Below are 13,237 nucleotides of genomic sequence, written 5' to 3'. Positions count from 1 at the left end.
CTTCTTTGGCTTAAGCGGTGGAGCTGCTGCTTTGGGGAGAGAAGGGACCTCCGTTTGAGTCTGAGCGGGACAGAGTGCTCACAGTAGAGTGAGTAATTCAGTTTGATGTCCAAGCCACTAGTTTACACCAGGGGAGGGCACTATATCCCTTACTGTGCAGATTCCTGCTTCCAGAAATACCCAGACCTTGGATGAAATACATTTTTAGGATTAATTATGATCATTTGCTTGCAGATCGTATTTCTTCCAGAAATGAGGTTTCCCTGTGGCAGGTTGACAGGTTAGGTACCTGGGTGATATAAAAGCACAGGGAGACGTGTGTAGGTACATGCACACAAGAGACTATGTGCATGCATCTGTGTATGCACACTAGGGGATGACTTCTGCTGATTGACACCTATGTAAATCCAGAGTCACTCCGTTGGTGCTGGACTTACTCGGATGTTAATGAAAGCAGAATTTGGCCCTAAGTCAAATGCATTTTTGGTACAATTATAAAGAAATTGGTTCACTTCTGGCTAGTGCTGGTCTTGGGAGCAGCTCAGATTACCTTCTTTATTTGATCTTTCTGTTTCTTAAAATGAAATAAGAAAAGATATTTTCTGGCCTGATCTTGCCCCATTGACATCATTAGTAGTTTTGCTGTTGAGTTCAGTGAGAACAGCATCAGACTTTTAGCCTGATAATGCGGCAGTCCATAAAAAATCATTCTTTTTACTGCAGCAGACACAGCTGTGTGTTCTCCAGAAGAGGTTTCCAACATACTAATAATATGTGGGTCAAACTGGCATATCTAAAATGATAATAGGATTTTTAGAATTGTAACCCACATAAAGCCATCTTTTAATATCAAAATCAGACAGGAAAACTGGGAAATCAGGGAAATTTTCATTATGCTCCAAACATGCAAAAATGCTTCCCTCTCCCCCCTCCCATACCCCGGCTTAGAGAGATCTTAAATTACAGCAGCTTAGCCTGCTTTCAGTTGTAACAGTTTAAAACAGTACATTGAAGCTTAAAAAAAAATCCTGTACATTAATACTTTGCAGTGCATTTATATATGGTTTTTTATCCAAGGACGAATATGATGATGATTAATAATAATGTCTTCTATAGCACTTTTCATCAGTAGATCTCACAGCACTTTACAAGCATTAAACAAGCCTCACAACATAAGGTAACCATGCTTATTATGGCTGGTTGGAAATTTTCTGTGGAAATTGTTTTGACAGAAAATTGGATTTTAGACTAAACAAAAGATTTTTAACCAAAAATGTCTGCTTTCCACAGAAAATTTAATTTTTTTGTTGAAAAACTGAGTGCTTGAAATCCAAAATGCCACTGCGGTGCCTCATGGGAGGCGTAGTTCAGATACCTCACGCTCCCACCCTTATGTATGGGCGAGGCTCCCTATCCAGCCTCCATCTCCCATGATACACTGTATCCCCTCACCAAAAAATGAGATGGTGGTGCTCTATGGGAGAGGTAATATGACCAGGCAATCTGGTCTGTGAAGAGGAATGGGAGGGAGCATAAGGCATCTGAATGATAAGGTCTATGAGCCGCCAGAGTTACATTTCAGAATGTAAATATTTTAATTTTTGATTTTTCACCAAAAACTCAAAATTTTCCTTGGCAAGACCCTGAATTTTTCTGATCAGTTCTAATGTTTAAACCCATTTTACTGCTTAAAGAACTCAGGCAGTGGGACTGTTCATGTGCTTACAGTTAAGCATATGCCAGGGGTATCCAAATTTACTGACTCTCCCTAACACCTCCCACCCCTCTGGGCAGAATCCTTTAGCCCTACCACCCTGCTGCAGGACGGAAGCTCCACGCTTCCCACCCCAGTTTGGTAGGTGGAGAATGGGGCAGGGGCATAAGGGGCTCTGCCAGCTGCACTTTAACTATAAAAGAGCCTCATGCAGCTCACGAGCCACAGTTTGGCCAGCCCTGGCATACGGGTATATTTTTTGTTGGATTGGGCCTAAGTGTCGCTCTAAGCATTGTCATGCTCAGCAGAACAACTTCACACAAAAGATGGAGACATGGAATAAACCACTGGGAAAGGCAACTAAAACCAAGCCTAGAAAAGAGAGAAAGTCCCAGACTATTTCTGGTGCAATGAATTAATAGTGTTGTAAAAAAAGGACTGCATTGTAAAGTAAACTCGGAATGGGCTGGAGGAGGGTTTCTTGTCCCTACAGTTGTATTTATTAACGTGTAGAAAATTCAAGAATCCACTATGGCAAATTAAACTTGCATATAGTAAGATGATGAATTTAGAGACAGAACAAGGACAAGATAAAATGGAAAGCAAATCCTGTGATGTCACTGGTGTGTTTAGTAATTTGCGTTAATGCAAGAAACTCATTAATATAAAAAATACTTTTAGTCTAATCTCTCTTATTTCACTATTATCCAAGAGGTTTATCGTCTAATCAAAGGCCCATGATGTTGCTTCATTCATTTTCTTGTGGATAGGGAATGATCAGAAGAGGAGGCAGAAAGTTCCCCACAGGTGAATAGGGTTGGCACCTCAGCAAACTGTACTAGTGTGACAGATAAAGGACCTTTTTCTCCATTAACTTGGTTATTTGTAAGCCTTCTGGGATTTTAATCTCTGAATCCAAGGACTCTAGATGTTTCAAACCTGCAATTTATACCGCTAAAATGGGAAGGGACTAGCAAATCCTAGCATGATCAGCTCAACCTTCTGAGGCAGAGAAACGGCAGTGCACTTTATTGTGTGTGGCTGAGACCTTCAAAGCTGAGGCCTGCTCTGTGTGGACAATGAAGAATCTATCTCACTTTCTTCCTTCTCAGTCAGTTTTCTCTGGGGGAACTAATTGGTGCCATGATCAGAGTGCAGGCTTACCTGTTCACTCCCTGTTCTGTGTCACAGGGTACAAGGAGAGAGTTTTTCTTGTACGAATTCCATGAAAAATGTGTAGACCAAAAAAAAATAAGGCCATGTGCTGTCCATCATACTACTTTTGTTTGACATGGTTATGAATTTATCTTTGAAGTAGAGTATTTAATACAGGGTTTTGATAACCTTCGCTAATGCTAATAATAAAATCATCTGCTCAGCCCTGTTAAGTGGGCTTTGTGCCAGTCTCCTGGTGAAAAGCAGAGCAAATCCCAGCGGATCTGGTCAATAATTGATTACCTTATCATGCCTGGATGGTGTAAAGCTGAGTGCAGGGGGTGTTCTTAAGGAAGAGGTCTGGCCAGTGCACCCCCGCTCTTCAGTGACCCTTAGCCACCAGAATGGCACGTTGGGGCTGTTAGCAGCCTGCATGGTTTAGAGTATGTACCTTTCATGTCTAGATTTGGAAAAAACAAATTCACACCCAGCCTGATGCCAAGTGAGTCTGCGTATCCTATAACATAAACATTCCATGTGTTAACTCTTCCTAGCGGGGACCTGCAGGTGACGGGAAGTGGGCACTGTCCCTACAGCACAGCCCAGAAAGCCATCGGAAAAGATAACTTCACTATGATTCCTGAAGGAGTGAATGGAATTGAGGAAAGAATGACTGTTGTCTGGGACAAGTCTGTCGTGAGTAACTGCTTATTTTTATAGACGGAAAAATTGGCTGTTAGCTGGATAAAGAAAGCTATGTCAGGTGGTTTCCCCGTATTCTGAGAACTCCTGCAGAATGAGCTACCACAAGATTATTATTTATTTTTAAAGACTCAGTCAGTAGGAATGCAGTTACAAGCTTTGTATTTTATTTCTCTTTTACAATGGAAAAGCATCATGTTTTATGAGTCCCGAGGCTTAGTTGACTATTCATCATTGTTTTGGTATTGTGTCAGATTGAGTGTTTGGAGCTGACATAATAGTCAAAGCTGTTTAACGTTTTTGAAATAGAATTTGTATAAACTTGGCAAATAGATTATTTTAATTTGGGAAAATTTCACATCATTATTGAGAAATTACAAAGGGCTGGGAACCAAAGCTTGAGGTTCTATTAGAAAGCCATTTAAATGAGGACTTTTTGTGTGATTTTTATACTGGAATATTTTACTGCACGATGTTGGCATAAGTTAGCAATTGGTTGGATGTTCCATGGATCCTAATATATAATGCATTCCCCCACACATACACACAGGTGAAGCTAATAAGTGTGTTACAAACTGTAAAGATGTATGATTGAATTTATAATGAACTTCTGACCACTTCACCTGGACTCTGTTTACTAATCCAATTTGCCAGGGACTACTGGTAGGATTCCAAACATTGAAGCAGCTTCAAATAGCTGCTGTTTAAAAGCAAAAACCAACCAATCAACCAGAGACATTTTTCCTTCTTTTCTCCCACAAAACATGGAATGTCAGCAGCAAAACTACATTTGGCTGAGATGCAGGTGGGGCAACGTTCAGTTATGGGCTTGGTGTCTCATGTTATATTAGGGCTAGAAATGGGTGTTGTTATACCATCCAACTGGGAGAATGGTTTGGTTTTCATTGCTCTCGTTTCTAGCCTGAGAAGATATTGGACTGTAAAATCACACAATTGTTCTTTACAGCAAAGCTACTGCATGTCATTATTAGATATTTCTATAATTTGATCATAGATGATTTTTAGTCTCCCTCTAAGGCCTGTACAGCTGGACTTGTGCTACTAAAGCAACCTGGACTTACAGACAGGGGATAGGAATAAGAGGGCCTGATTTTTCAGGTGTATTGATGCTGCTTTATGCTTCTCTGGCAGTATAAAAGTGCCTTAAAGCAGATACCAATCATTTACACCCATATTACGGTACCTTGGCATGCGAGAGGGGTGGAAAGGGGCCTTAGCAGAACCGAGATGAGCCTTTTATCAAACATGTGGCATATAGAGCATACATGATGGTGTGGTCTGGATTAAGGGTTTAGTGGCTTTTCTTTGGGAATGACCTGAATAACTCACTCACCTGTTTGCTGCTCCTGAATAACACAGCCCTCACAAACTCATGCTGATAAAAACTTTGGACCATGCAACACCATCCTTTATTTCCTCTGTCCAGTCTATCTACACACATGCCCTTATATGCTGATGTTATCAATATTCTATCTCCATTTTGGAAGCATAATTTTCTCATGTCAAATTGCTTGTAGGCCACAGGCAAAATGGATGAGAACCAGTTTGTTGCTGTTACCAGCACCAATGCTGCCAAAATCTTTAATCTGTATCCAAGGAAAGGCCGAATTGCTGTGGGCTCAGATGCCGATGTTGTTATCTGGGATCCTGATAAAGTGAAGACTATTACAGCCAAAAGCCATAAATCGGTAAGAGAAAAAATGCATCTTGTCATTATAAACCCAACTGCTTTGGAACCACCAATATTCTGACTCACATGAACTCCCAATGTGCCAAATACATAAGAGCTGGATAATTTAATGTTCTGCGTTCAAAAGTGTGATTGTTCATATTAAGATGAAAGTCATAACATCTTTTGTTTCAGGGAATAAGAAATGTACTGCTACGGTCAGGAAGGAATTTTTCATGCATGTATAATATTGTGTGATTGGCCAAATGAATGGGCCAGTTCCCCAACAGCTGTTAATCAGCATTGCTCCACTGACGTCAGTGAAACCATGCCAATTTACACCAACCTTGGAGCCAGCATCAGATTTTTAAAGGTATTTTTGATTCCTAAAGATGCAGGTAGACATGTAGTAGGATTTTCAATAGCACCTAAGCAGGTTAGATGCCTAAATCCTATTGCTTTAGAAAATCCCACTAGGTGCCTCCTTGCATCTTTAGGTGATTAAATACCTTTACAAATCTGACCCCTAACCAACTCTTCTTTTCTTTTTTTGCCTACTTCTGAAGCATTAATTATCACCTACTGCCTGAGCAGAACGAAAAATGTTCTGAAATATTCTGCCTAATCCAGTATTTCTATAGTTTGGGTTCTAGATTATGGCTGGGTTTGGAGTTTTTTGATTTTGTTTAATTATGAAACTTTATAGTATATTTCTTTGATACTGTGTCCCAATTTGCATAAATTACTATCTGTGTATTCTTCCAAACACTTTGATCCTTGTGTAATGACTTCACAAAGGGCAGGATAATGGAGAATAAGGTTCATGTTTAATTTATTGTATCTAAACTAATATAATCTATCTAGTAGAGGACATAGGGTGAAATAATATCTTTTACCTCACCCACCTTGTCTCTCTAATATCCTGGGACCGAAACAGCTAAAACTACACTGCATATCTATCTAGTAGGTATTTTACATCACATTCATCACCATCCTGGGTCACAGTTCCATAAATGTCTGATTTTCATTAAATGTTTATGAGAGTTTACTGGATATCCAATAATACGTTTTATTTAAAAAAAGGACAAAATGCTCAAAAATGACTAGTGAGTGTGTGTGCCTCAATTTGTGTTTGCCTGACTTTAAAAGGGGCAGATTTTTCAGATGTTCTAAGCACCCCACCCTCTGAAAATCAGGCCCCTTTAAGATATTTCAGGTGGACACATGAAATCACTGGGCACTTTTGAAAATGTACACCTTTTTGCTCCAGCATTATTTCTAGCAAGAATGGCGTAGTTCAGGGAAGAGATCTAAGTCATTCAGGCTCTGATTCAGCAAAGCACTCAAGCACATGCTTATCTGTAAGCATGTGCTTATGTCTCATGCTTGTAGTTAAGCACTTTCTTCAGTGTTTTTCCTGGGTCAGTGCCTCTAAGGATATGTCTGCACTCCAACTGGGACAGCACGTGTTGGAATACCTGAGCTAGTTTTGATTAAGCTAACTTGCTATATATACATAGCAGTGTAGCCATAGCAGTACAGGCTAGCTGAGTACAGTCACTCCTGGGACTCTAGCTATATACACTGGTGACATGCTGCCACTCATGTCAGTGAAGCTACACTGCTAATTTTAGCAAGCTAGCTGGCTCATGTTGCAATATGTGGATCAAAGATATCGTGGTGGTGCCTACACCTGTTGCAATCACACCTCCTGACGGCAGTGTAGATCAACCCTAACTGTGCTGTGTTTGGGAGCCAGCAGGCCTGTATATTATTTTTTTACTCCAAAGATTTGTTTTGGTTTCTGCCCCAGCGGAGTAAGTGTATTTTGAAGCCTTTGATCATGCGCAAGGGCCACATTTTCATCTAACCTCCAACAATGGAAAGTATCCAGATAAACCTTTTATGGGTGGAAATGCAGTTTTTTTCATGCAAACGAACAAGTGTGCTTGCACATTTTGCAGGTGCATTAGTGGAAGCTGGATAAAAGTCAGGCCATAAATGTGTATTGTACTTTATCAAAGAAAAACAGACTTGAGATTGAGCTTGGATGAAGTTTTCATTGTATGTTGTTTGATCCTCAGGCTGTTGAATACAATATCTTTGAAGGAATGGAATGCCATGGTGCTCCCCTGGTAGTCATAAGCCAAGGAAAGATTGTGTTTGAAGATGGAAATCTGCATGTAAATAAGGGAATGGGCCGCTTCATTCCTCGCAAACCTTTCCCTGAATACCTTTACCAGCGCATCAAAATCAGGAATAAGGTAGGTTCATTCAGACCTGGCCTGTTATTTAATACTCTACTGATCTTCTGCTCTCATTCTGGGCTCTCTCAGAACTGCATGAGCAAAGATTTTTCATCATTGTTGTCCTACATGAAATGAATCCACGTGGGACTGGAAATGCTGCCAAAAGAATATGGGCCACATCCTCAGCTGGTGTACATTGATGTAGCTCAGGGGTTCTCAAACTGGGGTGAGGACCCCTCAGGGGGTCGTGAGGTTATTATGGGGGGCTCCTGAGCTGTCAGCCCCCCATGCATGCTGGGGCTCCGGCTGTCAGCCTGTGCCCTTCAGAGCTGGGTGGCCGGAGAGCAGTGGCTGCTGGATGGGTGCCCAGCTCTGAAGGCAGCACTGCCGCCAGCAGCAGCACAGAAGTAAGGGTGGCATGGCATGGGGGGAGGTCGTCATTTCTGGGGAGAGAGTGGTCATCATAGCCTGAAATATTTTTTAAGCGGGTCCCAGCAAAAAAAGTTTGGAAACCCCAGTAAGTGCTTTGACTTCAGCAGAACTACACTGACTTACACCAGCAGGCAATCTGGTCTGTGGCTGTATGTCTATGATGTACAGTCTTCTGAAGGAAACAGAAAGATAATACAAGGCAATTTTAGCTAACAACAAGGGACCACAACTTTTTTGGGGGGTTGGGATCAGGACAGGCAGTCATTTTACATTGTTACAAAGCTTGGCATGTTGGATAAGCACATAAAGGATTTCTGTTTCCAATGTACCTAGTAAATTGGAAACATTCACTGTATTTAGCATTTTATCAGCTTTTCATAACGGTTGTGAGCGAATTAGATTTAGCTGAGTTGTTTTTGCATATAACACACAAAACTTTCCAGCCTTTCTCTTTCATGCATTACAGTGCTAGTGGCTAAAGGCCATGAACGGAGACCAGGGTCCCATTGTGCTAGATGCTGTACAGACAAGCAATAAAAGGCAGGGCCTGTTCCAAAGAGCTGACAATCTACCTTATGATTTACTCATGTGTAGAACTGGTTGAAAGTTTTAAAATTTTTTTTTTTACCAAAAATATCGACAAAACATTGTCACCGTTTTTCAACCCATTATAATGATGAAAGACAACAGGAGGGTGAAACAATAGAGCTGGATTGTGTGGAAGAAAAGAGAACAATGAAATAATCATGATGATTAGTAAATTATGCACTGGTCTCACACCACCAGCTGTCCTGGCCATTGTCAATTTTTCTGTAGGTGTCACAGCAGAGGTGAATTTTAAGGCTGTAGAAAATACTGTCCATTTTTCTAGTGATACTGTGTTCTTGTTCCAATAAAGGATAACGCACTTTCTGTTCATTGACCATGTGGCACCCATACACTTTGCTAGGCATACTTGTGCCAGTCTGTAGTTGGGGAGAGTACAAATTCCAGATCTCCTGCATTAAATCCAGCTGTTCCACCATATGACGTTTGAAATAGACTCTCTTATTTCTTTGGAAACAATGTTAGAAACATGGCTTTGGATAAAACTAACATATATAATAGGTTTTTATAATAATCTTCTTTGAAATATAAAATAGCCCTGTAACCTCAGACAAAAACACTGACATGCATTTTTAACTGGGGACTGTGTATGATACAGCTCCATACACACTATGTACTGTATGTGTGACTGAGAACATTGTCAGGTGGCAATATCAGTGCATTGAGTGTTTGAGTTGTTCTGTTCTCTGATTTTAGGTAACAGGATTGCAAGGGGTGTCCAGAGGAATGTATGATGGGCCAGTGTATGAAATTCCAGCTACGCCAAAATATGCAACTCCTGCACCTTCAGCTAAGTCCTCCCCTGCCAAAAACCAGCCTCCACCAATCAGAAACCTCCACCAGTCTAATTTCAGTTTATCAGGTAAACCCACACAACTGATTATGAATATGAGAAAAACCGTGAGTACTAATCATAATTCTAAAACACCCTATGCCTCTCACCATTCAGGCCAAAGCACCACTGACATAATAAGCAGACTGGAAATACCATTTCTAGGGTTATTCTCCTCAGAAGTCAATTGCTGATGTGATGTAACTGTACCATCCAAAAGTCAGCAGTAGAATTGGTGCATCAGTGGTTCTTATGTCTTTAAGAAATTATAATGGACAGGCAATTGCAATCTTTTCCATTGAGAAATAAGAGCAATGCTTCTATCCCTGAAAAATCCTGCCTTTAGGAATCCTTTCAAAGAGAAGAATCAGCGAGAACTCAAGGAAAATGATCAAATTTTTCATGTGTTTTTGGTAGTTTGTAAAATTTGATGCACACATATACTGGGGTACTTGTGAGACTGAGCATGTACAAATATACAGAACACTTTTGCTTGCGCACTTACAAAATTTGGCCCCTAATAGTGATACTTTGTGGGTGGGATTTTCAAAAGCATCTCAGCAGGCCTTGTGATTCTAAATCACAAAGAACCAGATTGTTAAAGGTATTTAGGCATCTACCTCCCATTGGTTCAAAGGGAGTAAAGCGCCAAAATATCTTTAAAAGTCTGGCCCTTAGGCACTTTTGAAAATACTTCCCCACATTTGTATAACAGGTCAATGCATATGACCAGAGACAAATTATTATCTAGAATAGCAACCTGTTCTGATCTCTCAGAAAGAATCCACTCACAAGGCGTTCACTCCCGTGTGGAAGTCAGTGGAACTCTAGTCAAGATGATCCCTTTGCAGGAATGGGGCCTTAGTCAGCACCTGCTTGGTTCCTTATTTAGAAGTGATGCAAAAACAGGTTCTAGAGACGAATGGTCAAAACAAAGTGGCAAAAATATTGAATGCTGGACAGAGCCAGTCAGGTGAAAATTCACTGTTTTTTTCCTCAGACGTCTCTGTCAGTGGCATACCCAGGAGGAGTGGGGGGTATCATGCCCCCAGACGACAGGCTGGGGAGGGCGCCGGCCGGGCCCTCCTCCTCGGAGCCACCCCCCACTGACATCCCTGGCGGTCACGCTGACCGAGCCCCTCCGCCTCCTGTCCTCCCGGCCCCTCCGCCCCCTGCTGGGCGCAAGGAGGGAGTCATGGGGATCCTGGCCATGCAGGGGCAAGGCAGCCAAAGACAGGACTCCAGGGCAAAGCCCCTCACACCCCCGCCACCAGGCGACCCCTCATACTTACATTTGTGCCCCCCTGTCAGCAGCAGCGCCCTGTGGGGGGGAGGTCTGCGGGCTCATTCCCCACTCCCTGCCGCCCCTACAGGGGAGGAGGAGGGGTGCAAATGTAAGTATTGGCCCCCCGGCGCTGGAGACCCTTGGTACACCACTAGTCTCTGTTCCCATTTTATTAACTCTCCTGCCTTGCGGGCTGGATTGCTGTTTTACAGGTGCTCAGGTAGATGACAACAACCCTCGACGCACTGGACACCGCATTGTTGCGCCCCCTGGTGGTCGTTCTAATATTACAAGTCTTGGCTGAACTGAGATGATGGGCAGAAAAGCAAGAATGAAGGATCATGGGAATAATGTCCGTTCCCTTTGATGTCTGTGTTATTGAACCCACAGTTTTATTCGGTACTAATGGGAGAAAAAATGAATTGTCTTTTTTTTTCTTTTTCTTTTTTCTTTTTCATTTTTTGTATAGGAAGAGGTGATAATAGTGTGGTGTGTTTGCTTGGAACTACTTGCCTCACAATTGTGCTTTCTTGCCATAGTCACCTTAAAGCATGGTGCTTCCATTGCCCCGTTAGTGACTACAGGTTTTAGCTTTGTCTTGTACTAAACAATGGTTCCTTTGCACCCTTTAGCTGTGCTAGAGTAGTAAATGCATGTTACTAAGTTATTTATGCAAGTTGCAGTCTGTGAGTGAGTCTGTTTAGAACACATTGCCAACCATTGACACAATGCCAAGATCAGTGCCCCATCCTTGATCAATGCCCCTATAACATGTACGGAGGAAGAATATGGACATTTTTAAAGTATGCAATAGAATAGCATAACTGGCTTCTGTTAATATCTTTAATTTATTCTAAACCCAGGAAGCACTTCTCTCAGATACAAAGAAACAACTTCCAAATGCATAATGACAAAATGGCCTCTGTAACAACTCCCATTATCCACTAAGTACATTCCAAGTATGTGTCTTAATTGTTTTCACTGTAGACAGAGCCATAATTTCTATACAGCAATGCCATTGCCATCCCATTCAGAGATTTCTCCAGCTGGGCAATTGGGCTCTCCTTTTGCATGAGTGTTTTGGTACCTAAGAATAATTCAAATTACTGTTGGATTTTTAAAGTTTTTTGTACAAAGTTTTTCCTTTGTAATCACATGCATTTTTACTTATTATACCGTTATCAGATCTACTAGTTGTGGTTCTATTTCTGAATTCAAAGCTTGTGAAATAAAGGAAATGAAAAGATCATTAACTGTCTTTCTCTGCCTTCCAATACTTTTGCTCATCAATATAATTTTTACAATGGAGGTGTTACACGGCTAACCAGGGGGTGTTTTCTTCTGGGCCCACATCATTTGAAAGAAACTGCATCCTCGAAATACAAAGATCGTTAATGTATAACTTTCTGCACACGCTTGAATACTGTTCTTGCATGTTACAATCCAGCTAAGATTAATAGAGCCTGGGGTAAGATTAATATTATCAGTTCTAGTTGCCTTGTCTTTGGCCCGCTAACAACTACATTGGCAATCTGCCTGCATCCCTAGGGCTGTATAAGATCTGCATAGAGTGGAGCAAATTGCTGCCACACATTTTTAATATGGGACAGCAACTACCAGAGACAGCCCAGTCTCAGCACGCAACGCTCCAGCTTGATTTAAACCATCTTCCAGTGGGCATTGCCTATTGGGAACCATCTCTCTGTGTTCTCATCAGAAGCCCATCACCAGCGTGTCTGAGCACATCACAAACATGAACTAATGCAAGACAGGATGCCACAAATGGACTGTCCTCTTCTTCATCTTTGGGAGGTTAATGGAAATGCCCTCCCCCTTTTCCATGTGCGCAAGAAAGAAGCTTTCTCCTTGCCCCTACTTCTATTTCTTTTTCCTTAGTTGCTTGTGTTGCTGATGCTAAGGCTAAAAAAGCGAGGTTGGGGGTTGTTAAAAGAGCTTAAGTGACATAGGAGCTTAAATCCCATTGGCTTTCAGTAGGATTTGTGCGTCTTAGGCCTTATCTGTGCTAGAAATTTGTACTGGTAAAAGGTCTGCCGGGCTCATGCCACCAACAAAACAGTTTAGTTAGTGCTCGTTCACACTCAGCCACTTGTGCCACTGTATTGTACCCAGACAGCATCAAGTTGCATTGACAAAAGGCCCATAGCACTGTGTGTAGGTGACACGTGGATAGTCACATAGTCCATTGATTTCAATGGAAATTACGAGTCTAAATACCTTTGTGGATCTCAGCCATAGAAGCTTTTGAAAATCCACCAGTCTTGCACTTAGTTCTCAAGACAGTGAGGTGTGTCGTCATTCTCTGCTCCTCCAGAAGTGGAGCTAGGCCTCTGGAAAACTTTGCCTCACACTTCCATAGTTGACTCTTGAGATTGACAGTTGCATTGTTTTCCTGTGGGGCCCTAGCATTGGAGCTTTTACTTGGCCAAATTGATGGGAATAAACAAAATGTACCTTACATTGCCAAAGACTCCATTTTTGCTATTTGAAAAATATGAAAGATTCATGGCTAACCAGTGAAAACCCTTGTTCACAAACTTCTCGTGCTCTATTG

At 41.6% G+C, this 13,237-nt stretch overlaps 1 protein-coding gene across 2 annotated transcripts in view; it reads left to right on the top strand.

Moving 5' to 3' along the window:
- Window positions 1–11,912, top strand: part of CRMP1 (collapsin response mediator protein 1) — a 54,522-nt gene extending 42,610 nt beyond the window's left edge. For both annotated transcript variants that reach the window (XM_067556412.1, XM_067556413.1), the window contains exons 10-14: window positions 3,424–3,565; window positions 5,110–5,280; window positions 7,346–7,525; window positions 9,245–9,410; window positions 10,878–11,912. In XM_067556412.1, coding sequence (XP_067412513.1) covers window positions 3,424–3,565; window positions 5,110–5,280; window positions 7,346–7,525; window positions 9,245–9,410; window positions 10,878–10,969 — 751 coding nt within the window. In that variant the 3' untranslated portion in view covers window positions 10,970–11,912. The remainder of the gene's footprint in view (window positions 1–3,423; window positions 3,566–5,109; window positions 5,281–7,345; window positions 7,526–9,244; window positions 9,411–10,877) is intronic.
- The last annotated feature ends 1,325 nt before the right edge of the window (window positions 11,913–13,237 follow it).

Source organism: Emydura macquarii, unplaced genomic scaffold (assembly GCF_026122565.2).
Source record: "Emydura macquarii macquarii isolate MOO-44397 ecotype Brisbane River unplaced genomic scaffold, CSIRO-AGI_Emac_v2 contig_1768, whole genome shotgun sequence".
In the NCBI taxonomy this organism is placed as follows: Eukaryota; Metazoa; Chordata; order Testudines; family Chelidae; genus Emydura; species Emydura macquarii.
The sequence above is the reverse complement of the archived record's forward strand: the minus strand, read 5'-3'. Positions and strand labels throughout refer to the sequence as shown.